Source organism: Dipodomys merriami, unplaced genomic scaffold, assembly GCF_024711535.1.
Source record: "Dipodomys merriami isolate MVZ:Mamm:240054 unplaced genomic scaffold, mDipMer1.0.p SCAF_17, whole genome shotgun sequence".
Classification (NCBI taxonomy): Eukaryota; Metazoa; Chordata; class Mammalia; order Rodentia; family Heteromyidae; genus Dipodomys; species Dipodomys merriami.
Window position 1 is genome coordinate 9140072 of NW_027203048.1, and position 27508 is coordinate 9167579.

General features: G+C 39.6%; 1 protein-coding gene across 2 annotated transcripts in view; it reads left to right on the forward strand.

The window, feature by feature from the left end:
- Selenoi (selenoprotein I) overlaps positions 1 to 25847 on the forward strand; it is a 52340-nt gene extending 26493 nt beyond the window's left edge. Inside the window, exons 5-10 of one of the 2 annotated variants that reach the window (XM_070025172.1) lie at positions 619 to 881; positions 1722 to 1830; positions 11680 to 11728; positions 13751 to 13931; positions 15114 to 15296; positions 18623 to 25847. In XM_070025172.1, coding sequence (XP_069881273.1) covers positions 619 to 881; positions 1722 to 1830; positions 11680 to 11728; positions 13751 to 13931; positions 15114 to 15296; positions 18623 to 18721 — 884 coding nt within the window. In that variant the 3' untranslated portion in view covers positions 18722 to 25847. Of the gene's footprint in view, positions 1 to 618; positions 882 to 1721; positions 1831 to 11679; positions 11729 to 13750; positions 13932 to 15113; positions 15297 to 18622 lie in introns of those variants that run through there. The other variant, XM_070025173.1, reaches the window with a different exon arrangement.
- The last annotated feature ends 1661 nt before the right edge of the window (positions 25848 to 27508 follow it).

Here is a 27508-nt window from a genome sequence, read left to right on the forward strand (position 1 = left end):
TTGGCTGGCTTCAATTACTTCCAAGTAGCTGAGATTCCAGATTTCACTACCGATTTTTACAGCACTAGGAATATACTATGTAGGTTCAACAAATGCCATTCTTACACTTGCTAAATACCTACTGTGTGCATGTTTGAAAGCTCCTAAAATGATGGGGAGTAGATCTATCAAGAAATTATTCTAATTTCATACAGGATGAAGTAAGTGTTAAGACAGAAATGCTTTTGGATCCTGGAGCAAGCTGTGGATATATGAATTATAACGAAGAGGTGTTGAATGTTCTGTAGGAGGTTGAGAATTTGTGGCCAGTAAGATAAACCAGTTGGTATGCAGATTTGGAACAACTCAGAGTCCAGTAGAATACTTCCTTTTTTGATCTGAAATGATAACATTTAACATGATATAATTATTTTGACTTCATGAAACTTTGGGAAATTGCACATTTCTCAAATCTTTAATTTTGGAACTAAAGATTAATTTTTATGGAACTGGCTTAGAGCTACACTTAACATTCCTGTGATGTACTGATGTTTTTGTTTTCCCTACCAGTTCATTGAAGCTGACTTTCTCCATATTTGTGTATCTGTTGACCTTTTCCTGTGCTGTGTTTTGTTGCAGATGGAGTGGATGGAAAGCAAGCCCGCAGAACCAATTCCAGCACCCCCTTAGGGGAGCTTTTTGACCATGGCCTGGATAGTTGGTCATGCGTCTACTTTGTTGTGACTGTGTATTCCATCTTTGGACGAGGAACCACTGGTGTCAGTGTCTTTGTTCTTTATCTCCTGTTGTGGGTAGTCTTGTTTTCTTTCATCCTGTCCCACTGGGAAAAATACAACACGGGGATTCTTTTCCTGCCATGGGGCTATGACATTAGCCAGGTGGTAAGTATGCATTTCTGCCTTCACTTTTCAACCTTGCTATGATAGTTTTAGAAAAGTTATTGCCATTTCTTTCTTCATTACTCTTAGGCATTTTTGGATAGAAATTGTGCTTTTAAAATTGAGTTGGTTGGCAGATTCTAGTGGCTTATGTCTGTAATCCCAATTATTCAGTAGGCTGAGATCTGAGGATCACAGTTTGAAGCCAGCCTAGGCAGGAAAGTCCATGAGACTCTTACTTTCAATTAACTAGCAAAAAGCCAGAAGTGGAACATGGCTCATGTGGTAGCTAGCCTTAAGCAAAAAAGCTCAGGGACAGCACCCAGGCTCTGAGTTTGTGCACCAGGACAGGCACAAACAAAACCCCACAAAAAAAACAAAAAAATTTGAGGAAATTAAGAGAGTGGCTAGCAGCCCCAGCACCAAAAAATATCAAAAAAAAAAAAAAAAAAAAAAAAAAAGACCGTTTAATTTTTACTTACTTACTGAAGATCTCAAATGTATACAAAGGTAGAGAATATCATAATGAACCTGTATTTGTCCATTACTTAACTTCAGCATTTAGCAGTACAGAAGGCCAGCCCTCTCTTAGTCACTTCCCAGTATTTTCAAGGAAATGTGATAAATATTTTGCTATGTATCTCTGACTAACAAGTGCTCCTAAAACCACATAATGGCACTGGTTAGGAAAGGCAGGAAGACCCACCCCATACTGAATTTAAGCTTACCTCCTGTTTCTGCTAAAACTGTTTGACTAGACTTAATGCTGCCCAAGCATTGTTGGCTCCCTGGTCTTCTCAGCTGCTAATGCCTCTGTGTGTTTTGTCTGTATTTTCCTTCCAGACTATTTCTTTTGTCTACATAGTGACTGCGGTTGTGGGAGTTGAGGCCTGGTATGAACCTTTCCTGTTTAATTTCTTATATAGAGACCTATTCGCTACAATGATTATTGGTAAGAAGCTTGGTGTGGAAGTGTATTTCACCATCCCTTTGTTATCAAAAGCTAGAGTTTGACTGTCCCAGCTCCTGCCCTACAGCAAGCAGATCTGAATGCTCACAGTTTTCATAATGAATGGTTCTGTTGCCCTTCTGAGGTAGCGGAAGGGATGTCTGGGGGTAGTTGACTGAGTTTAGGAGACTGTTAGTGGTATGGAAAGAGGAAAAGGAGAAGAGGATTCTAGGTTATTTTGGAGGCCCCAGGAGCGATAAGGACCTTTGTAGAAATAAAAAGCATATGTGTTAGGTTACTGCTTGGTTCCCTTAACTAAAAAACAGTCCTGTCTCTATTTATAAGCCCTGATAATAGAATGGGAATTTGGTAGGGCTTAGATACAGTTGAAGGTGTCTGCATTCACTACTTTCAGGAAAGGCGTGGTTTGGGACTTTTCCTGCAACTCTGGACGGCAAAAAGTTTAAAAACTACTCTGTAGTCTACCAGATAGTCACTTTTTGGTATTTGCATATAGAAAGTTATTTATTATTTTGAAAATTTTCTTTATAGCTCTTTTTTTTAAAACTTAAGCAGACTCTGTCCTATGGCAGTTCCTGCAGTGTATTTATTTATTTTTATTTTTTTATTATCTTAAGGTAATTGTACAAAGGAGTTGCCATTCAACAAAGACATTTATGAATGATCAGATTCAACCATTTCATCCTCCCCATCACTACCCATCTCACCTCTTCCCTTAATTGTCTTTTACAGGATACGCATTGAATTTTATGACTTCATTCTCCTTCTCTTCCTCTCATTTGTCTACCCCTTCCACACGTATCAATTTGTGTGTGTGTGTGTGTGTGTGTGTGTGTGTGTGTGTGTGTGTGTGTGTGTGTGTGTGTGTGTGTGTGTGTGTGTGTGTGTGTGTGTGTGTGTGTGTGTGTGTGTGTGTGTGTGTGTGTGTGTGTGTGGTGTGTTTTACTGGGGATTGAACCAAGGGCCTCATGCATACTAAGGAGATGATATTCCTCTTGAACCATACCCCTACCTGTTTTTATATTTTGGGCTTTTTTTTTTTTAATGAAAAAATCTTATGTTCTTTGTAGCCATTTTTTTTTTTTTTGAGATAAGCTCTTGCTTTGTAGCCTAAGGTATCCCAAAACTCCAGTCCTTCTGCCTCAGCCTCCCAAATACTGGGATTATAGTTATGTGCCACTGTACCTGGTTTATTGTTTTGGTGTCTTGGGGAAGAGGGAGAGGGACAGTACTGAGGTTTGAGCTCTGCCTTACACTTGTTAGACAGGTACTTCGCTGCTTGAACCTCACTCTTGAGTCTTCTTTTAGTTTTTTTTTTTTTTTTTTTTTTTGTCGGTCATGGGGCCTAAACTCTGGGCCTGGGCGCTGTCCCTCAGCTCTTCAGCTCAAGGCTTAGTGCTCTACCACTTGAGCCACAGCACCACTTCTGGCTTTTTTCTTTTTGCTTATGTGGTGCTGAGGAATCGAACCCAGGGCCTCATGCATGCAAGGCAAGCGATCTACCACTGAGCCACCTTCCCAGCCCCTTCTTTTAGTTTTATATAGTAAATTTCTATATAGTCACTTTGCTTCAACAGTTTTTAGTATCGGTGTTAATCTTACTTCAACTGTACCCTGCTCTCAAACCCCTGAGTTATACACTTACCAACATACTTAGACTCCTTTATTATTCCTTTCTATATATCTGACTTATTACATGATGTTCTTTTCCAGAAGTCAAGGAAATTCCTTTGAGATTTTTTTTTTTTTGCCGGTCATGGGGCTTGAACTCTGGGCCTGGGCGCTGTCCCTCAGCTCTTCAGCTCAAGGCTAGCGTTCTACCACTGGAGCCACAGCTCCACTTCTGGCTTTCTCTGTTTATGTGGTGCTGAGGAATCGAACCCAGGGCCTCATGCTTGCAAGGCATGCACTCTACCGCTGAGCTACCTTCCCAGCCCCTCCTTTGAGATTTTTGCAGTCAGGCCTGGTAGCAGTGTTTTGTTTAATGTTAAAATGTCTTCATTTTGCCTTTTTTTTTTTTTCTCCCAACATTTTGAATATGTCATCCAATGTCCTTTGGCATACATCATTTTTAAATCAATTCATATATCACTGTAAACCTGTTCTAAAGTATTTTCTTTTGTTGCTTACATTTTCTTTCTGTCTTCAACTTTCAAGTTTGACTATGATTTACACAGGTATGAGTTTTCTTGTCCTTGCTGTTCATTGAACTTAGTAGGTGTGTTGGGTCTATAAGTTAATTAATTTAGGTTTTTTTTTGGGGGGGGCAGTTCATGGGGCTTGAATTCATAACCTGGACTCTGTCCATGAGCTCTTTTTTTCCTCAAGGATAGTGCTCTACTATGAGCCACAGCACTACTTCCTGTTTCCTGGTAGTTAATTGGAGATAAGAGTGTCATGGTCTTTCCTATCCAGGCTGGTTTTGAACCATGATCCTCAGATCTCAGCTTCCTGAGTAGCTAGGATTTAGGCATGAGCCACCAGTGCTCAGCTACTTAGTTATTTATATATATATATATATATATTTTTTTTTGTCAGTTGTGGGGCTTGAACTCAAGGACTAGGCATTGTCCCTGAGCCATTTTGCTCAAGGGTAGTACTCTGACACTTTTAGCCACAGCACCACTTGGTTTTTGAGTGGTTAACTGGGGATAAGAGTCTCATGGGGACTTTTCTGCCCAGGCTTAGTTTGCACTGCAGTCTTCAGATCTCAGCTTCCTGAGTAGCTAGGATTATAGCTGAGAACCATCAGTGCTTGGCTTAGTGTGTATGGTGTTGGTATGCTGGATCTCGCTCAACTTTTTTACTCTGGCTGGTGCTCTACCACTTGAGCCAGGCTTCTCAATCTGGCTTTTTGCCTATTAATTGGAGAGAGAATTTCTCCAATTTGTCTGCCTACACTGGCTTCTGACCAGGATCCTCAGATCTCAACCTCCTGAGTAGCTAGGATTGTAAGTGTGAGCCACTAGGTGTAGATTAATATTTTTTAATAGACTGTGGAGATTTTTTTAGCCACAGTCCATTTCTTCAGGGTCCCCCCCCTTCTTGTTTTTCTATAGCTCCACTTACTATATGTATTATGTAGATTTGCCCAATATTGCCCTACAGGTAGTTTTCTGAGGGTATGTTAAGTTTTCTTCACTCTTTTCTGTATTCTTTATGATGGATGGGTTCTGTTCATCTGTCTTTAAGTTCATTGCTTTTTTTCCCTCATGTTATCTCCAATCTTCTGTTAAGCTCAGCTAGTGAATCTTTCAATTAAGTTATTGTATAAACCATGTGCAGTGGCCTCGTGCTTGTAATTCCAGCTATTTGGAAGGTAGAGATAAGAAAAATTGATGGGCAAAAATATAATGAGGTGTGTGTGAGTGTGGGGTGTGTGTGTGTGTGTGTGTGTGTGTGTGTGTGTGTGTGTGTGTGTGTGTGTGTGTCCCCAATCAATAAGATAGATTTGGTAGTGTGACTGTGATTTTCACCTTCACAGACAGATGTAGATACAAGGATTATGGTCAAAGGCTGGCCCTGGGCAAAAAAAAGTGACCTTATCTGAAAAATAACTAAAGTAAAAAAGGTCTGGTGGGGCTGGGAAGGTGGCTCAGTGGTAGAGCACTTTGCCTTGCATGCCTGAGGCCCTGGGTTCGATTCCTCAGCACCACATAAACAAAAAGGAAAAAGCCAGAAGTGGTGCTGTGGTTCAAGTGGTAGAGCGCTAGACTTGAACTGAAGAGCTGAGGAACAGCGCCCAGGCCCAGAGTTCAGGCCCCACGACCGGACCCCCCCCCCCAAAAAAAAAAAAAAAAAAAAAAAAGGTCTGGAAACATGACTCAAGTGGCAGAGTGCCTGCCTAACAAGTGAGAGGCTCTGAGTTCAAACCTCAGTTCCATCAGAAACAAAAAAAGTATCTGCCACTTGGGAGAATGTAGTTCAGTGGTAGTGCTTGCCCTGCATGCATAAGACCTCAAGTTGTATTCCCAGCAGCACACAAAGCAAAACAGGGCTGTAGGTATGGCTCAGGTGAAGTGCCTGCCTTTTAGGCGGACCTGAGTTAAATCTCAGTCCCACAAAACAAAATCAACCAGTCAAACAAATAAACCCCCAAGACAACAACAAAAAGCCAAACAGGGTCTAATAAAGGGAGTATTTAACATAATAAAGTAGTCTGTCTGCCAAGTCCAACATCTAGATCCAGTTAGTCTTTCTTTTGTACCCTGCAAGGTTTTGTTGTTGTTTTTTTTTTTTTGCCGGGGGGGGGGGGGGTCCGGTTGTGGAGCCTGAACTCTGGGCCTGGGCGCTGTCCCTCAGTTCTTCAGCTCAAGGCTAGCGCTCTACCACTTGAGCCACAGCGCCACTTCCTGCTTTTTTTCTTTTTGCTTATGTGGTGCTGAGGAATCGAACCCAGGGCCCCCTGCAAGGTTTTTGTTGTTGAAACTCCACATAGTAATAGACTTTTTACCTAACATGCACAGACCCTAAGTTCAATATCCAGATCTGCAGAAAAATAAACTAGATTTTAACTAATGTATGCAGAAACTTCAAATTCTGTTTTGTTCTTTGGAATACTTTGTTTCTGAAGATTTAAAGTATTTGTACTGAGTGTATGATATTGATGTCTCTGTTATTTTTTCTTCAGTTTGATCTCTTAGGGGGTGGGGAGTCTCCTTGAATGTCTGTGTAGTTTAGCAGTCAGCTAAAGATTTGCCTAAAGTTGATATTGAGAGTTTAGTGCTTGCTTGTCTGTGGTTTCTTTGTTTCTGGAGTTCCTCATCCTGAATCTCCACAGTGCTGTGCCAGTCACTTGTTCTACCCATTGACTCCCAAGACAGTAAGTCAAGCCCAAGCTTGACTGTAGATGGGAAATGCACTTAGAGAAAGCCCCAGCAGGCTGGGGTGGAACTCAGTGGTAGAGCACTTGCCCAGCATGGCAGAGGCCTGGCATTTGAACCCCATCACTACAAAAACAAACAAACAAAAACCTCGGTGCACCAAACAGACAGAACAGTTCTGCTTTTCAGTCTCTGATTTTTGCCCTGTAGTTTGTTATGTTCTTTGTAATCTATTTTCTTACTTAGTTTAGCAACTAGTGAGGAATTTGGGCATAGTTTATACTCAGGTTTTGATGCTTTGCCTTTCACTGTCTCTTCTAAAAATGCTCTCCCTGTACCCCATTAAATTTCCCATTCCTCTGCTGCTCTCAATTCTTTCTCATCCTCTACAAGCTGGTAAGGAGCCTGTAGCTTTCTACATCCTGGAAGTAGGCAAGCCTCAACCTTGCAGTTGTTCCCAGTGTTATAAGTGTAAGTGCCTCTCTAGTTTCCTGTCTTTGCCTGTTCACTAGTGCCTTCAAGTAGTTATATAATTTTTTTAAACTATTTAAAATTATTTGTGAAATTGCTTTCTTTCTGCCCTGGTTAACAGATATCCTTCCTTTTTTAAATTAGCATACATACATTAATTGTATCTTCCTTCCTTTAGATTACTATTAGGTTTGTGTGTATACCAGTACTGGGGCTTGCCTGGCTTTTTTTGCTCAATGCTGGGGCTCTCCCACATAAACCACACCTCCACTTCCAGCTTTTTGATGGTTAATTGGAAAAAAGAGTCTCTTGGATTTGTCTGCCTGGATTGTCTTTGAGCCATGACTTTTTTCATCTTCTTGAGTAGCTAGGATTACAGGTGTGAGCTACCAGCACCATGCTGTCATTATGTCGCTCAACACATTTCATCTTTGTTGAGGAGTCAATTCAACATATACTAGGGAACTATAACTTGTAAAACAATATATTTAAGAAGTATAGCTATCACTACCCTACTCCTCTCTTCCTTCATAGTTAGCCACTGTTTGAAATCCTATAGTTTATCTTTTCATTGTTTCTTTATTGAAAATAAATTATATATCATGTTATCACCCCCTTTTACAACTAATAGTAGTAATTTTTACATACTTTGCCTTTTCCCCACTCAGGTTACTTCGTAAACATGTACAAAGGACTTCCTCATTTCTTCTTGCATCTGTGGCTCTTTCATTTTGTAGATATACCATGGTTTGTTCAACCAGCCTCCTTTTGATAAATATTTGGATTATGTCCAGTCTTTTGCAGTTATACAGTTTGTTTGAGTACATAGCATTTGCATCTTTTTATAGTTTTGTCAGGATATGAAGTGTTTATTTCCAGTTTTGCCAACATAGTATATTGTCAAGCATTTTCAAATCTAATAGGTGAAGATTTAGGTAACATCTATAGTTTGGTTTGCATTTCCCACAAATGAACTTTCTTAGTGTTTTACAACCATATGTATTTCTTTTCCATATTTAGTCTACTTTTCAATAGAATTGTCAACCATTTCCTTTATTTTCAGAAGTTCATTGTCTTAAATGTGATAATCCTTTATTTTGATATAAACTAACTTCTTGTTTGTTATCACTTTTACTTGGGATATGTTTATCCATATGGGACTTGGTCATGCCATGGCTTGAACTCAGGACCTCTTGTCTTGTTTGGGTTTTTCTCTCATGGCTGGCATTTTACCAATTGAGCCATGCCTCCAGTCTGGTTTTTTTTTTGCTGTTAATCAAAGATGGACTTTTTTAAAACTTTCTGCTTAGGCTAGCTTCCTGACTACCTAGGATTACAAGTATGAGCCACCAGTACTTGGCTACTTTTCTGATTGATTTATTGATCAATTTTGATTTTGAAATAGTGTTGGTTTGAACCCGGGTTTGAACTCAAGGCCTTTGAACTCAAGCTGGTGCTCTACTACTTGAGCCACACCTCCAGCTCTGACTCCCATTCTCATTGGTTATTTTCAGAGGTCTTGAGGACTTTGTTTGCCCTAGCTGGCCTTGATCTATGAATCCTGCTGCTCTTAGCTTTGTGAATAGCTAGGATTACAAGTGTGAGCCACAAGCACCTAGCTTTATATATATAGGTGCTGGTCCTGGGGCTTGAACTCAGGGCCTGGGCACTGTCACTGAGCTTTTTTTGCTGAAGTCTAGCATTCTATGACTTGAACCATGGCACCACTTCCAGCTTTTTCTACTTATGTGGTACTGAGAAATCAAACTCAGGGCTTCATGCATGGTAGGCAAGCACACTACCACTAAGGCACATTCCCATCCTTTAAAATATTTTATATAACTACATAATCCTTATATTTCATTTATTTAATCTTTTTGTTTTTCTAATAAATTCTTCTCTCCCTTCCTTCCTGCCTTCCTTCTTTCCTTCCTTCCTTCCTTCCCTCCCTCCTTCCCTCCTTCCTTCCTTTTCTTTGTCATAGGGTTTGAACTCAGGGTTTGGGTGCTGTCTCTGAGCTCTTTTTGCTCAAGGCTCACACTCTACCCTTTTGAGCCATAGCTCTACTTCCAATTTTCTGGTGATTAATTGGAAATAAGAGTCATGGATTTTCCTGTCAAGACTGGCTTTGAACCAAAAAATCCCCAGATCTCAGCCTCCTGATTACAGGCATTACAGGCATGAACCACTAGCACCCAGCTTTTCTATAGCAATTATGTTTCCATATTATGGGATCTAGGCCTTTAATTATGGCAGTTTGATAACGTGTGTGTGTGTGTGTGTGTGTGTGTGTGTGTGTGTGTGTGTGTGTGTGTGTGTGTGTGTGTGTGTGTGTGTGTGTGTGATTGTATGTTTTCGTTTGTGTTGTCACTACTATATATTTGAAATACAATGTACTTGTAAATTTTTTTTTTTTTTGGGTCCGGTCATGGGGCCTGAACTCTGGGCCTGGGCGCTGTCCCTCAGCTCTTCAGCTCAAGGCTAGCACTCTACCACTGGAGCCACAGCGCCACTTCCAGCTTTTTTGTTTGCTTATGTGGTGCTGAGGAATTGAACCCAAGGCCTCATGCATGCAAGGCAAGCGCTCTACCACTAAGCCACCTTCCCAGCCCCATACTTGTAAATCTTAAGCTATTAAGTGCTCTTTACATATATTACAGTAAATTCTATATAAGGAAGAAATAATAAAAATAGTCTTTTGCCTTGACAGCCTTGAAATGGAGCAAGCTGCTGAAAGTTTCTGAGGATGTTTATATTCTTCTTTCCTTCTAAGATTGTCTGATCTTGCAAGCTTTATTTCAGTTAGGCTTGGAATGAAGTCTACTGGAATAAAGCTTAGAATAATATTTTAAGTCAGTGTCTTACTACATAGCCCAGGCTGGCTTGAAGCCTGCTGTGTAGCCCATTCTAGTCTGGAGTTTGGGATTCTTCTAGTCTAGCTTCTCAAATGATGGGATTATAGGTATACAACCCAAGCCTGGCATATTTCTTTTGAGAAAAGATTTTTGTTGAGTTTCAGTCTTTTCATCATTTTACCCAACTATTTTGGGAATTTTGTGGTGGTCGGGGGATTGAGTCAAGAGTTTCACTATGTAGCCTTGACTGGTGTGGAATTCTCAATCCTCTTGCCTCACTCCCCCTCCGCCTCCCACACACCATCACCAAGTGCTGGCATTACATGTGTATGTCATCACCATAACCAGTTCAGGAATTATTCTAAAAGAATGCTTTGTGTCTTGTTAGATGAGGTCCTGGCTACAGCAACCTTCAAACCAAAATAATCAGCAGGAGTCTAGAGTAAACAAACTAGGGCTAATGTGTTATGAAGCATCCAAGGAATTGTCCAATTATATTGTTTTAGACATTGGAAGACAGACGGATTAAGAATTTACATACGTGTACACTTCAGTGTCATATTTTTTAAGTTGTAAGGAACATTAGAGAACCATTTGACCCATCCTCATTGTACAGCTTGACTTTGAAACTCAGAGAGATTAATTTGTATCAGGTGTAATATAACATAGCTACTCACCTGCTGGTTGAGCTTAAGAGAAGCCCCTCAGCCACTTGTGATTGTGATTTCAGCACTGAAGAGCCTGGGGAGTAAGTACTACAGTGCATTCTAGCAAGATGCTGATTCAGAGAGGCAGTAGATAGAGGATGAAAAGAGAGGGGAGGAGGGAGACAAGTAGAAAGATTCTCTGATGGAGAGTAGAGTGCTCCACTAGGAATGTGCAGGAGGTCTAGTTGCCAACACAGTGATACAGGCAGCTCGCCAGCAAGGACACCGGGGAGGGGAATTGCAAATGCCGGATAGAGGAAGAAATGGCAGTACTGTCAACCAACAGGAAGAAAATGGATTAGCAAACTTGGTAAATGTTAAGATTCCTTTCTGCAGAATAGGGACAGAATAAATAAAATGGCAAGAAAGTGAAAGCAAACAAAAACCATTGTAAATGACAGGAAGACAGAGTGGGGTATGGCAGCAGAATCAATGGCAAGAGCTCTTGGAAATGCCATCCTGTGTTTAGGTTTAAGGGGAAGAGTGAAGGTGGGAGTAGGGTGGAGAAGAGTAACAATTCCAGGGAGGTAAAGAATAAACTTAAACAGGAGGAGACAGGATCTGCTTCTAGTCCTGCTTCCAGCGGCACACGCTTGGAAGTTACTCTATGCCAGGTACGATTCCCCGTGTCCTTAAGTGTGGCCATTCACTCAATCCTCAGGATGCTATGGGTTAGTACTACTCTTGTATCTTACAGATGAGGCAGTGGAAGGGACCATTGCCTAAAGTCACTTGCTTATGTGCCCCGTTGGCTTGTACAATCAAAGTTGAGGCCCACACTGCCTTCTGGAGTCCACTCTGACTCACCAGACTGTACTGCCACTTGCATTGTAGATGCTCATTGGAAAGGCATTTAATTTTATTACAGAATAAACTGGGATGTAAAAATGATATTGGGCATTTTGCATAGATTCTATTATGATAATATAATCTCTCTTGACTAATTCATGATAGTTTGAATATTCTTCCCTTTAGGTTGTGCAATATGTATGACTCTTCCAATGAGTTTATTAAACTTTTTCAGGTAAGTATTTTATTTTTGTAGATGGGCAAAAAAATAGGAAATCTTCAGAAATTGTTACTTAGGTGAATATAACGATTGATTTACCATTTAGAATCTAGGCATTTTGCAAAGGTCATGAAACTTGTATTTTGAATCTAGATGAGGCTGGGACAATTTAGATGGTATGTAGTGGCTAATGTAGCTAATTAAGGCATAACAAAACTTTTAATTCTTTTGTGATGGTTTTAGGCTTACTAGTCTTCCACTTGGTCACTTCTGTGAGGGAATCTGCCTACAGGGAGGAGATGTTTTCCTGTTGGATATTGATGTTTTTTGTAAACTAATTATCTTAAAGTATATTAAGAAGATCATACAATAAAACTTCTGAATATGAATTTTTACTATCACTTCTCAGAGAACAGTTACATAAAAGCAGGGTTTGGAGGCATCATAAGGGTGGAGTTTCATTTCTTGTCCACAGTACTACTACATCCTAAGTATGTTACTTTCTTCAGTAATGTTGCTCAGGCCATTTACTACTTCCCCCTCTACTTGAAATACTTGCTTTTTGTTGTTGTTGGTGGTGGTGGTCGTGGGAGCTGAACTCTGGGCCTGGGTGCTGTCCCTCAGCTTTTCAGCTCAAGGCTAGCGCTCTACAGTTGAGCCACAGCACCACTTCCAGCTTTTTCTGCTTATGTGGTGCTGAGGAATCAAACCCAGGGCCTCATGCATGTGAGGCAAGCACTCTACCACTGAGCCACCTTCCCAGCCCCTGCATTTTTCTTTTTAACATTTACTTTTCAAATCTGTTCTGCAGAATCTTCTTCCCCTTCCCCTCCACCCTTTCCCCTTTCCCTTCTTTCCCAGTCCCTCTTCCCATTCCTCTTTCCCTTTCCCCCTTTGCTTTCACTGAACTAGGGTTCAAACTCAACACCTTATACTTCTAGGCAGACTCTACCCTAAAGCCCTACCACTGGGCCTTTTTTACTTTAGTTACTTTTAGGTGGGGATTCCTGTTTTTGCTGGGTTCTGGCTTCCTCCTGGTAGCTGCAATCATGCCACTAGATGGTCAGTCTCACTAAGTTTATGTGGGTTAGCTTCAAAACTCAGTCCTCCTGGTCTATACCTCCTGATTAGCTAGAATTACATGTGTGAACCACTATGCCCAGCCTGTCTCCAGGCCTGTTTTGAAGAATCTTATCAATGTTAAGCCAGGCTCCATAAATCTCCCCTATTTCTTGTGTCTTGTGGCCCTTTATATAAGAGTCATTAACTTAAAGCTCTGACTTTTGTAGAGATCATTTGAGTGGTTGCTTTTCTTATTTTTTTAAAGTTTTTTAAAACTAATTTTACTTTATTTTTTGTTTATGTGGTACTAAGGAATTAAACCCAAGTCCTTATGCATTCTAGGCAAGCATTCTGCCACTAAGCCACATTCCCAATCCAAATGATTCCTTTTCATCTTAAAACAATGAGGCTTTTAGGACAACATATTGCCCAATATTTAGGACAACATTGATCAATGTCTAAATCAAAACTAGAATTGAGGCTCTGCTCAGACGAGCAAACAAATATGAAATTACTTCCTGTGTGCTTAGAGACATTAAGATATTATATGTCTCACATAGTGGGGAACTTTTGTGTGAGAATCATTCCTAGGTCTGTGTCACTTTGTATCCAAGTGGCACAGTAAGATACTATTGGTATTTCATGTTCATTTTATTTCCACTCGGTATTACTAGACTGTCTCATAGAACAAAGGCCAAGTTGTATTCGCCTTTATGTTCTTGAAACAGCAATGGATTGATTTAAAGAGGACAAAAAGAAAGGTCAGGATTCTGAAGACTCAGATTATGTAAATTTAGATTCCCTCATCCTACTGAGCCTATCTGTAAAGTGGGATTCATACTGCTGGTTCTATCAATGCATGACATTACTGTGAGCATAAAATGTGAAGAAATGTGAAAGTACTTTGGAAATAACAAAGTGCTATACAGTATGGTTTATGTGTAATAATATTCTTTGTATTGATTTTTTTTTCAGAAGCTATAAAAATAACACCTTGAAACACAATTCAATCTATGAAGCTATGGTTCCCTTCTTTTCTCCATGTTTGCTCTTCATTTTGTCTACAGTGTGGATCCTCCGGTCACCTTCAGATATTTTAGAGATTCATCCTAGAATTTTCTACTTTATGGTTGGAACAGCATTTGCTAACAGCACAGTAAGTGCCCCCCTCTCCCTTTTTCTTTTTCTTCTTCTTTTTTTGCTGGTTTTGGGGCTTGAACTCGGGGCCTGTGTTTTGTCCCTGAGGGTCTTCATGCTTAAAGCTAGTACTCTACCACTTGAGCCACAGTCGGCTTTTTCTGAGTAGTTTATTGGAGATAAGAGTCTCAAGGACTTTCATGCCCAGGCTGACTTTGAACTGTAATCTTCATATGTCAACCTCTTGAGTAGCTAGGATTACGGGCATGAACCACCAGTGCTTGGCTTTTCCACCCCTGGTGGAGTGGCTTAAGTGGTAAAGTGCCTGCCTAGCAAGTGCAAGACTTTCAGGTTCAAACTACAGTAACAGAAAAAAAAAAACTAATTATATTAGGTGTATATGACAATTTAATAACTTAAGAACACTTAATATTTGCACCAGCAGATTTTAATGTAGAGGTAAGAATATAGAACTTTGAAAGAATAAGTAATAAATAAAATCTCAGACAGAATGTGCTAAAACATTATTTTGATCTTGGACACCAGTGTGATTTGGACACTGATAATTTGCAAGCTCTTACAAGTTTTTGATTGTTAGCCACTAAGCTTCTTTCTATTAAATATTTGTTGATCATCTCAAATCCTATGACTTGACAGTGCAAAATTGAGTTGGAAAGCTCCAAATGCATTATATTAAACGTTACCTCGTAAAACAAAAACATATTTGAGTAAGTAAGGTGTTAAAAGAAAAAGGGAACTGAAGAAACTCTGAGGTTGTGATTTATTAACACTAAATTAGAGGTGCAGCTTCCCTTGTACTGTGAAGAAATTTAGTCATCTGGGATGTAGGAGAATTGTAAAACTGAGAGAAAATAGTTTTATCTGAACTTTTTACTCAGTGGAAGAATGCCTTCTATTGCATCCTTCCTGAATTATCTAACAGTCTCTTTTGACACTTAATTATGAAGGCGTGTGTTTGGGGGTGGGGTCAGGGGTCATTTGGCTATCTAATTACTGGCCTTAATAGAAATGTGTTGGCTCAACTTCGTAAATATTTTTTAAGTGTCTGTGTGACTAGTTCTAGAAGTTCTTTGCTAATTTAACTTTCTTTTTTTTTAAACTCCTTCCTTCCTTTCCTCTCTCCTTGTCTTCTCTCCCCCTTCCTTGTTTCCCTCCTCCTTCTCTGTTTTCTTCCCTTCAGTGTCAGCTGATAGTTTGTCAAATGAGCAGCACCAGGTGCCCAACTTTGAATTGGTTGCTGGTTCCTCTCTTCTTGGTTGTCATGGCAGTGAACTTGGGAGTGGCCTCTTACCTTGAGAGTATTCTCCTTTATACATTAACAGCTGTCTTCACTCTGGCTCACATCCATTATGGAGTAAGAGTGGTGAGTAATCTAGAACAAAATTATTTCCACTTGTTTCAATAGCAAGTAGACTAGAAAATTTCAAAAGAGAGTTTTTTTTAACATAGTAAGCTGAGATTTTAGAATATTCTGTAGATTTTGGATAATATCCAAATGTGTAATTTTAGATTTTTTTTTTTTTTGGGTCCGGTCATGGGGCCTGAACTCTGGGCCTGGGCGCTGTCCCTCAGCTCAAGGCCAGCGCTCTACCACTTGAGCCACAGCACCACTTCCGGCTTTTTTCTTTTTGCTTATGTGGTGCTGAGGAATTGAACCCAGGGCCTCAGGCATGCAAGGCAAGTGCTCTGCCACTGAGCCACCTTCCCAGCCCTCCCTGAGCTTTTTCTGCTCAAGCGCTCTACCACTTGAGCCACAGCACCACTTCCAGTTTTCTGGTGGTTAATTGGAGGTAAGAGTCTCACAGACTTTCCAGCCTGGGTTTGGCTTTGACCCACGATGCTTAGATCTCAACCTCCTGAATATGTAGAATTATGGACATGAGCCATCAGCACCTGGCTTAGATATTGCTTTGTTTTTTTTCTTTTAATGCTTATGTCTTTCTAACTGCAAATGATTTTAAATCTGGGGAATTACTATGGGTATTAGTTTTCATTTTAAATGGTATATATATAAGCCACTTTTTTGTTGAGTAGAATTGTAAACTGTTCTGTAATTTTAATTTTGTTAGCCACCACATAATCCCATTTTTAATCCATTTCTTCCAAAATGTTTCTGTAACATTAGAGAAACTTTTTTGCTCATCACTGTAATTCAGGAAGAAACTAAATTTGGTTTTATAGTATTTTTTTTCCTCCACTCTCCAATGCTATGAACAATGAAGTAAAGAGTGGTTAGAATTTCAGATGAGAAGGCTTTTACCTTATTTGAAGTTTTATTTCATGAGTCCTCATCAATAAAAATAATAAATGTGTAGGAAATGTAGACAAAAATGATTTTAAGGACTATTTTTGCAAATTTTAATAGTAGCTTCAGGATGAATGGACATATACAATTATAAGTACCAAATTTAATCATTGTACCCCAGTCACTTCCATAGTGATTGAGTTTTCACTATTATAAATAAAGTTGTTAGCAAACTGGAACCACAGTATTTTATTTGTTTTATATTCTGAGGATAATTTAATTGAATGGGTTGATTTACATTTTGTGGTATTAGCTTTTGTTTTGTATTCTTATTGAAAGGAATCCCCTGTGAGTCTGAGGAACAAAATGTCTGTAATGTGTACATGTTTTGAATGAGGGGACTGCTGTCATGTTTACTAACAACTTCATTCCTACTGTGTGTTCTTAGACTTCCTTCTCTTAATATTTGTCCCCCAAGTAGTCCTTATTTGCTAGGGGAACAGCATGTTTACCTTATTTGTGGGTTTACTACATAGAGTTTTGACCAAGCACAATAGGAAAACTCATAATTAAAAAAAAAATTATGGGGCTGGGAAGGTGGCTCAGTGGTAGAGCGCTTGCTTTGCATGCATGAGGCCCTGGGTTTGATTCCTCAGCAACACATAAGAAAAAAAAAAAGCCGGAAGTTGTGCTGTGGCTCAAGTGGTGGAGTGCTAGCCTTGAGCTGAAGAGCTCAGGGACAGTGCCCAGGCCCAGAGTTCAGGCCCCACGACTGACCAAAAAGAAAAGAAAGAAATTACAATACTGAAAAGCTTCAATTTCCTCTCAAGCATCACATAGCCCAGTTGACATGAAGAGGGTCTTAGTTTTTCCTGTTTGTCACACAGTTTAAGGAATTCCCTGTCAGTCATAATTTATGAAAGCTTGTCTCCCAAAAAGCAAATGGTGCTCTAAAAGCCAGGTAAAAGTTAATGTATTTTATTTAAATGGGAAAGTGAAAGACAGATTGGTTGACAGGGGGATGGATGGTATGTCTGTAGTAGGAGTTGGGTGAGCCACCCATCTGTGGCACAGGGCTGACCTCTGTGCAGCCTGAGTGCTCCCATCTTTTCCTCAGTGGTGTGGCCTCGGGGCCATGTCCCGGCCATACCAGCAGACTATAGTAGACAAAGTAGTTATGGAAAAGAAAACTACCCAGGCTGACATAAAACATGATATTTACGTGTTTATTTGTACACATTTCATACTATAGGCTTTCTATCAACCACTGTTAGGCCCTTAGCTTCATAGTTCATCAATCATAAACATTACTAGAACAGTTGCCAATGGTTTTTTATAATGGTGTTAGTTTATTATAACCCTCTAGAAACATATTAGGAAGCCATATGTGTATCAGATCAAAATACTGTTCTTTTTTTGCCAGTACTAGGACTTGAACTCAGGGCCTCATGCTCTGGCTCAACTCTTTCACTTAAGGTTGGTGCTCTACCACTTGAGTCATTTTCATTTAAATTAACATTTTCATTTAAATCACAAAGAGTACAAGTTCATTGGGAAAAAAATCTATAAAATAAACAAGCCTGTCTTTGTGCTCTTTCACGACTTCTGCAACTTACCAAAGGGAAACCTTTTAAGGTAGTTCTTCCTCACAAAATGATCCCTTGAACTACTAAAATATAAATGATGAGTATCAAATAAATGACATCCACTAACTGACCCAAAGTAAGTTCTTCCTCCTGTAACCAGTGTGGCTTTTCTAAGTTTATAGATCCTAATTTTTCACCATTTTATCAGCATTAAAATGATTATCTAAAAATGTTTTAACATGCTGAATATTGACTCAAATGTAACCATTTGATTTACTAGCGTGCACGCGCGTGTATGTGTGTGTGTGTGAGTGTTGCATGCGTTTGTGCATGACAGTCCTGGGGGCTTGAAGTCAGACAGAGAACTGTCTCTTAACCTTTTTTGCTGTAGGCTGGTGCTCTACAACTTGAGCTATACCTCTACTTCCAGCTCTTCACTGATTAATTGGAGATAGTGTTTCTCAGACTATGCTGCCTGAGCTGGCTTTGAACCAGGATCTTCAGAGCTCAGCCTCATAAGTGGTTAGATTTACAAGTGTGACCAATTGGCACCTGCCATGATTTACTAGATAATACATAGGTCAGGTTTTTAGTAGGTCTGTAAATGAGTTTTTCTGGTCTAGAAGGCTCTAGAAAGACTAGATTGTGGAGTTAGGCACATCTGGGTTCAAGTCCTAACTTCTACCACTTCATTTTGTTCTCTAATTGTTCTACTCCAACAGAACTTCATTATTTTTTTGGCATTTGTTGTATATATAGATTGTTGCCTTCAATGGATAAATTGTATGCTTTAAAAAATAACAAGGCACATTTTTTTTTTTTTTTTTTTTTTACCATTTTGTGTCTGATTTTCCATAGGTGAAGCAGCTGAGCAGCCATTTTCAGATTTACCCCTTTTCTTTGAGGAAACCAAACTCCGATTGACTAGGAATAGAAGAAAAGAATATTGGCCTCTAATCTTCAGAAAGAAGTACTGTAAATAGATGCTTGTAAATATCTCATCTATCACCATTGAACCAAACTGATCTGCTTGACAGACATGGGATTTCAGTGTGTATGGTACATGGACAGCAGGAACAGAATGTACATGGACAGCAGGAACAGAATGTGATCTGAGCTTGTGGAACTTTGGACCTTTGAACTCCCAGCTTACTTTATTTTTTATAAAACCATGTGACATTTGGGTTAAGTGTAATAATGTACCTTAGACCAGCAAGGTGTTCCTAATGATTTTAACTTCATGAATCCATAGTGTCTTTGTTTTTTAAAAGAACCAAATTGATTTAGGAACACTGACTACATTCAGAAAATCCCGTGTTTTCATAGTTGGTATTTTATAACAGGTCTTTAGCTATGGAAACTATCAGTAGTCCAAACTAACTGAGAAAGAGAAAAAAAAAAAATGAGTCACCTTCAGCCAGAGATGCCAATGGTTGCAGAACAATATATATTTGCCAAATTCTGGTTTCTGTTTTTTCCGTGGAAATACCTTTGTCTTCACATGTTAAAAGAGTCTCTAGTATTCTGGCTATTACTGAACAGATCTTGATAAGTGGTCTGTTTTTCTTGTAATGAGAAATACTCTGTTGATACATGGTACAGAATGAGTTTTGATTGTATCTCATGGATTGGCACAGTTAATTGCTTAAGTATAGCAATCCCCCCACTGAGGGTTGCTGGGATTGGATATCACTGAGCTGTTATTGAAAATGTATGTCTGTCCCAGCCTAACAGATAACTGCTTGTGAGGAATGTAAATGAAGTACCTTCAAAGAGGAAATGGAAATTGGAGCTAGGATTCTCATGAACTTCACTAGGACTGAAATTAGTTGTCTTGACTCAGTTTGTCTGTTCCTCTTAGTGTATTCTCCTCTTTGGGGATGAGGTGCTGGTTTGTTTGTTTTCTTTTCTCCCATACAGGATAAAGCAGAGAGAAAAATCTCTCTTCCTCGTCTATTTCCCTCCTAGAAGAAAACTTTTGATATTTATGCCTTACTGGGTACTTATTCCCTTAAATGACTCAGAGTAATTTTTTAGGTTTACTAGCAACAGAAATCCCTTTAACTTTATTGAGGTTGTTTATAAATCACTTCTTGTCATGAATGTAGATATTTTCTTCTCTTTCTTTTTGACTTTGTCTTCATTTAGTTTGGTGGTGGTAAGATTTTTCTTGCTGATTTTCTTTTATTTTTCCACTTAATGAAGTTTGTGCTTGAATGAAGAGTGTATCTAAAATCCTTTTAATTTTTTTGGACAGGTTGCACTTGGATAAAATAGGCACCGCTGTGTTAATATGTAATTAAATTTCATAACCTTTATTTATCTATGAATATGACCATTGTTAAATATTGTAGTTTTTGTTGAATTTCAGTTTTCTGCTTGTAAAAAAAACAAAACTGTAATTGATACTTTAATTTTGAGATGGTTAAGTTCTGATCGTTGTCATCTAGATTAGTAGAAATGAGTCAGGGAGCTAGCTTGATTCTGAATTCAGTTTAAAAAATTGTGAAAGTTCAGGTGTATGGGATGACTTCTCTAAGACACAACTGAACCCTGAAAATAGATGAGAAGTAGATGCAGGACAATGGTGGGTAGTGATTCCATATTTGCTAATAAATTGCCCTCATGGAAGTCAGAGAATGAGCAGTTAAGTGATGGGAGCTAATGTATTGCCTGGTTCTGTGTCTTCTGTAAAAAGTGAACTGCAGATAGTTAATTTGAAGTAAGGAAAAGAACTTTGGTTTATAGTTTCTCAGCTAATCATTTACTGTTTTGTTGACCCTGAATACAAGAATGAGATAATTTGCGTAAAATAACTGATATTTATAAGATGACAATTTGGACCAATGGCTTTCTCGTATACAAGGTAGTTTTGTTGTTTTTTGTTTGTTTGTTTTAAATATTCTAATTCTGGCATTAGGGTCCTATTTTATAATCTGAAGTCTCTCTCTTTCTCTCTTTTTCCCCCTCGCTTTCTCTTTTTCCCTATTTTTGATGCTGGTGCTTGAACTCAGAGCCTGGTGCTCTCACTTGGCTCTTTTGCTCCCTACCACTTAAGCCACACCTTTAGTTCTTGGTTTTTGCTGGTTAATTGGAGATAAGAGTCTCCTGAATTTTTCTTCCTAGGTAGACTGAACTCACACTTGGATCCTCAGATTCAGTCTCCTGAGTAGCTCAGATTACAGATGAGTAAGCAGCCAATGCCCAGCTCCCTCCCTCCCCTCCCCTACCCCATACCCTTTTGCTGCAGCAAGTGAATTAGAAAGTTGTTTTGTGCCTATACTTGATTTCCCTGAGGTGGCAAAGAGTTATGCTCTGGTCAGTTTTATTGCTATTAGATGAAAGAACAGAGGCTGTCAACAGAAAAGGAAAAAACTTAGGTGGGCTTCAGAATTGCTCCAGTGCTGGTGACCTTATCATTTTGGTCTGCTATCCTGAGAATGCATTTGGAAAGCCCCTACTTCCTGTACAAGGGGTACAGCAGCAGATGCAGGACTTAGAATTGTAAAAGCTCTGAGCATTCCTATTATCCAGTTACTATAACCTGCCCAAAGTTTAAAGGATATTTCCAGCTTATCCACGATACTTTGGTGAGTCACACCTTAGCATACATTGATCTGCCTTGTGGGGAGGAGCCTTGTAGTCCAGAACATACACGCGTGTTCCCCTACTTGCAGAATGGAGTGCCTTAGCCAGGCAAGACGTTTGCATTGTGTTTCTGCTGACCAAAGTTGCATAGACCTATAAGAAGCTTCTTTTCAGGTTGTGGTATGAAACCACTCTTGTCAGAAAATAATTCTCTTTTGAGAGTGACAAGGGATAGAAAAAAATTTTAAATACTTCCATAGAGTATGCTACCACCTCCTTTGTGATCTTTTCATAATACCCATGATCGCATGGCAACACCGTTTGAAATTGCCTTTCCCCCACAGATAGTAATAGATGTAGTTTATGGGTTCTTAATAAAGGTCCATAGAGTAACTTTCAAATAAAAAAAGTAACTGTTCCTTCTTAGCATTTTAATACTATGATTAAAATACTTTTTATTTGGCTGGGCATTGGTGGCTCACACCAGTAATCATAACTACTCAGGAGACTGAGATCTGAGGATTGAGGTTCAAAACCAGCCCGAGAGGGAAAGTCTGTGAGACTCTTACCTCCAATTAATCACCAGAAAATGGAAATGGAGCTTTGGCTAGCCATGAGCAAAAAAAGCTCAGGGATAACACCCAGGCCCTGAGTTTGAGCCCCAGAGCCAGCACAATTCCTACCGGCATATTATGTATTCTCAAATAGAAGTATCTGGAGACAGAGTGTTCAGAGTTACCCAAATTCTAAGATACCAAGAGAGTATTAATTATCACCTGAGCTTAGGCCTTTGGGGACTAAGGAGAAAAAAGTATAATATCCTTTTTAAAAAGAAGGGACCATCTAAACCCCCTAGAAATATTAAAGTTTTTCTAAATACTTAGTTTTCAAAGAACTGGTTTAGTTAGTAGTCAGTCAGAAACCATTTGGAATCTGTCTTGCTTTCCAAAGCAGGTATTTAAACCAATACTCCTTCCCCTTCTTTTATATTTGAATTCAACCCCCTTCTGTAATTCTTCTTAATTCTTCACCTGGATTTTCTTTCACCTGGACACTTGGGACAAAGGTAGTGCACTCAGACCTTTCTTTGTTGCTTCAGATCTTGCCACATTCAAGTCTCCTTGATTGCTTTAGATCAGATCTTGACTAGTCAAGGATGGGAACTGGCTGAGGAAACAAAGTAAACCTCATGGGCTGGGCCTTTTGACTTGGGTCCCCAATAAGCCAACACCTGATTCATAAGTCTTTGCTTTTGTTCATGCCTCTGCTCAGAGTGGCCTTATCATGACCTCAGTTCTGGGCCTGATCAAGTACTCTATAGGAGATTTGTGAAGTCAGACCAGAATTTTCTTTGTCGCATGAGATGGTCTTTGTAAGGCAGCATGCCCTTTCTTGAACACCCTGTGGGTGGTAACCTTACTAAGTTAGCTGCCAGAAAGTACTACAAGCTTCCAAGAAGAATGTTAACTAGTATGCTGCATTTGAAGCACTTTGACATGTACATTTAAAGTTGACAGTCTTAACAGTAACATGGTGTTAAATTAATCTCTGTGAAACTTGAAAGTGTGATGATGCTCCAGGCATGTTAGGAAGCTGATTTTCTTTTATGAATTATGTAACTCACGTGATTTGTATATTTTAGTTGCCATCTTTGACGGTGGTATAAATGACTGGTAAATGGCAGATCATTCCCTTAGGGTACAGGGTAAAAATCATGGTTGTCTAATTTTTTTCCCCAAAAAAGTGATGATATGTTTGTTTCTTCCTTGCATGGAGCCATTGGAACTGGATTTGTTGGCTGATTCATTTCCAGTGTTTCTACAGAACAAAATAAATGTAATCTTACTTTTAACCTGCATGCTAGTAATATGCTTTGCTCTGTAATAAACAAATACGTAAGAGATAGTAATCTAGCTGGGTTTTGTCTATTTGTTTTCAACTGTGGATCTGTTCTTTATGCAGACAGATCTTAATGAGTTCATATTTAGGGTAGGGAACGTTCTGCCATCCTATGCCCTCTCATGGGTATCCTGCACAAACAAGGGCATTGTGTTCTCTTCAGTCAGAAACAAAAAGGCTAGGTTCCTAGAACTGTGTAGTGCCACATGGACTAATTTTACAATACTTTAATAAGTGCTTATTTCTGTAGGGAAATAGATTTGGACACAACAGAAGGATTATTTAGGGCTTTCACAGATCATTCACATCATAAGTTTTTCAGAGAATTATTCTTTAAAAGCTGGGCTAGGAGTAGGCGGTGTGGCTCGATTTATAGAGCACCAGCCAATGAGCAAAAATGCCAGGTACCAAGTTTGAGTCTCAGTCTCTGACAAAAAGAAAAGGCTGTTGGTAAAGCATTCAGATAATCTAAATGCTATGTAGAAGTCAGAAACAGCCCCTGGGAGTGGCTGAGTGATGTGGGTGCCTTATGTCTCTGGCTAAGGTCTCTCAAGCAGTTTCTGTGGTAACAAAATAGGAACTGAGTTGAGGCTTTTATTAAGCCATACATAGTTTGCCATGAATTCTACATTGTGATCATTCCTGATAAGCACTTTTTAATATCTAGAAAGTGAATTCTGACCCTGGAATATGTTGTTGAATTAGAACAGTGTTGGTAACCATGTTATTGAAAAGGCTTGATGTAACTTTGCATGGTTTATAGTATCTCTCTGAGACTTTGAGCTTAACACTACCAAAACCTCTTACAATAGTAACTTTTTTTTTTTTGGGTCGGTCATGGGGCCTGAACTCTGCACCTGGGCGCTGTCCCTCAGCTCTTCTGCTCAAGGCTAGTGCTCTACCACTGAGCCACCTTCTCAGCCCCAATAGTAAAAAGTTTAAATAGGTTATTATTATTTTTTTTTTAGATAACTTAATCTCAACAGAACAGCCATCCAGGAGATAAAGATCCAGCTTCATGTAATGATGTTTCTAATTTGAAAATATTCAGTATTGAATCCCAAATTCCTTTAAAAAAAAAATAGAGGAAGGCGATGAATCATTGCCAAGGTATAAAAATCCCTGCTGTCTGCCATCTCCACCTCTTGCCCCATCTAACCTAATAGATGAAATTGATGACCAGTTTGTAGAGAAAGTAATGTCTACTTTTCTGAATAAGGGCTCATGCCCCATGGCTAATAAAAGGGGGTGGGAATCAAGATCAAGTTAATTACTGAATTGTTTGGCTTAGATCTCAGCTGGCTTTCTATAGGCTTCTGGGACAAGAATACAATTCCATTCCTTCTCTCAGGTACCTAGAAGCAGCGCTGTCTGGAGCAGATGGGATGTGTAAGCTGCAAGTAGAGAATATATTGTAGAGTGGAGGATGAAGAGTGTAAAATCCTCTTTTCCAATAGTTCAATTGAACAGCTTAGTATCTGATCTGTATGGGCCTTGCTGTGTTTATAGCAAATAATTGAGCATTTATATCGTTATGTTGCTCTGTGTATATAAGCATATTTTACAGGCTCACATATTCTCTGCATATGTACGTAATATTGTATGTCCATGGGATCTAGTCTTGATTATCAGCCATATGATAAGCCCTCATTAGACTGGTGTGTGTGTGTGTGTGAGAGAGAGAGACAAAGAGACAGAGACGGAGAGAGACAGAGATAGTATTGAGGCTTGAACTCAGGGCCTGGGTGCTATCTTTTAGCTCTTTCACACATGGCTGATACTCTACCACATGAGCCACACCTCCACTTCAAGCATTTCTCTGGTTAATGGAGATAAGTGAGTCTTCTAGACTTTAATGCCTGGAGCTGGCTTCCAACCAGAACCTTCAGATCTCAAACTCCTGAGTAGGTAGGATTACAAATAGGAGCCACTGGCATCCAGCTTCTCATTAGATTCTTGATGTGGATCTGGTGTACGTGTATACACCATACAAAACTGAAGCCGCTTCCCTCCCCTCCCCCCCAGCCACAGCCTTTGTTATTACCCATTTCATCTCAGGCCTGGAGAATGCCCTTTAAATCTTCCACTTGCCACTTCCTTTGGCCAGAGATTGTACGAGCCCCAAAGACAGCTTTCGAACTTGATGGCTCTTGCCACCAAGAGTAGAGGCTTCTGTGGGTGTATGCTTGATGTTGGATTCATGTCTGGTCAGAGGGCAGCTTAGCATTTGCACTCATGGACTTGATGGGGAAAACCTCTTATATAAATGGAGTTTTCCAACTTGCTTGAAATTAATTGGCTGGCATCTTGTGGAGGAGTCTCAGATAATATGTACAATAGATCTTACCAGTACATTTATTTCAGTGTTAGCTTTGCATTTTATTGCTGTTTCCTGCTATGAGCTCAGATAACTTAAGACCTGACTGTTTTCTTATCACTGGACTCTGGAAGCCTTGGCCTTTCAACTGGATGTATGTTTATTTCTGCTGTGTGAACCCCAAAAGTGATGCAATAGGCTTCAGTTTAAAATTGTTTCATTGTTTTATTGATCAATATTTATTGTAATAAAAACAAGAGTAAATAATTTTTAAATGCTTTTAATTGTTTTTGAGTTGTCTTTTTGTTTTGTTTTTCTTTGGGACATACAAAAGGGGAGGGAGCTAGAATGGAAAAATAATATGTGCTCAGTAAGAGCACTGCCTCGACTTCCCCTCTCTCCCAGCTTATCAATTGCCCTCAGTTGCTCCTCCCTTCTTTTTACATTACCCAGGCACAGAGTTTGTGCCCCCCAACTGTCTTACTCCTCTTCCCAGTTTCATCTTTGTTCACAAATTTCCTAGAAGAAACTATATCTGCCCCTTCTATTTTTAATTTCTGTTTCATGTTGAGAATATCTCAACACCTCCCAAACAATGTGATTGTTAGTCATCAACCATACAACCAACCCTCCCTCCCTCTTCTCTCCCTTTTTTTCTTTTTTCTTTTTTTTTTTCCCCTTTTTTTCTTTTTTTCTTTCTGCCTTCTCATATTCTTTCTCTTTTGGGGGGAGTGGGAGAGGGGCTTGAACTCAGGACCTGGGCACTTTCCCTAATTTTTTTTTCTTTGCTTAAGGCTAGCACTCTACCACTTGAACCACAGTTTCATGTCCTATATTTTGGGTAGTTAATTGCCCCAGCTGGCTTCAAACCACAATCCTCAAATCTCAGTCTCCTGAGTAGCTAGGATTACAGGTATGAGCCATTAGTGCCCAGTTAGCTTCCAACTCTGATCTCCTTCCTGCTCAGCCTCCTGCCATTACACCCTGTCCAGCTTTGCAAGTTTTGACCTAAAGCTCATATTTTCCTAAGGCCTTGTTTCTTCATCTGTGAAGTAAGATATCACTAAACTTTTGTGTTGTAAGGATGACAATGAACATGTACTTTATTTTAGCATAGTGAGTAGTTTTAAGTGAGATGCTCAATTTCTACCAATATCTAGTTCTCTAATTTTTACCTCTGAATTCCCTACCACAACCACCACCACCACCCCCACTTGCCACCCTGCCCTCGGTTGTGGGGCCTGATCTCTGGGCCTGGGCATTTGTCCCTCAGCTCTTCAGCTCAAGGCTAGCGCTCTATCACTTGCACTACAGTGTCACTTCCGGTTTTCTGGTGGTTTATTGGGGATAAGAGTCTCAGATTTCCCGGGCTGGGATGTAGCTCAGTGGCAAAGCGCTTGCTTAGCAAGTGCAACGTCCTGGGTTCGATCCCCAGTACCAAAAAAGAAAAGACAAAAAAAAAAACACAGTTAAAAAAAAAAAAAAAAAAAAAAAGAGTCTCAGATTTCCCTGCCCAGGATGCCTTTGAACCAAGATCCTCAGATATCAACCTCCTGAGTAGCTAGGATTATAGGCATGAGCCACCGGAGCCCAGCCTCTGAAGTTTTTAAGCCTTATAAAACAGTTCCCAAACTCCCCTGCTGGTTCTGTTGCTGCTTTCATACTTTTGGAAAATAATAGTGAAGTCATTAATTTTTTTTAAAAAAATCACTCAGTAGAGCTGCCTTCTGAGACCAATTAGTAAAGGTCACACTAATGGGGAGATGGGTTTGATGGATTTGATAATATCCTCAAACTCAAGTTTGGATAAGTGTAGAATTGTGTGTGACTGGACTTGTAAGGTAAAAGATAGATAGCCAGCCTTAGCAATGGGAGGACATGTAGTAGACAAGTGATTTTACATTTCTCACTTAAAATCCACCAGAAATGGGGGTCCCCTA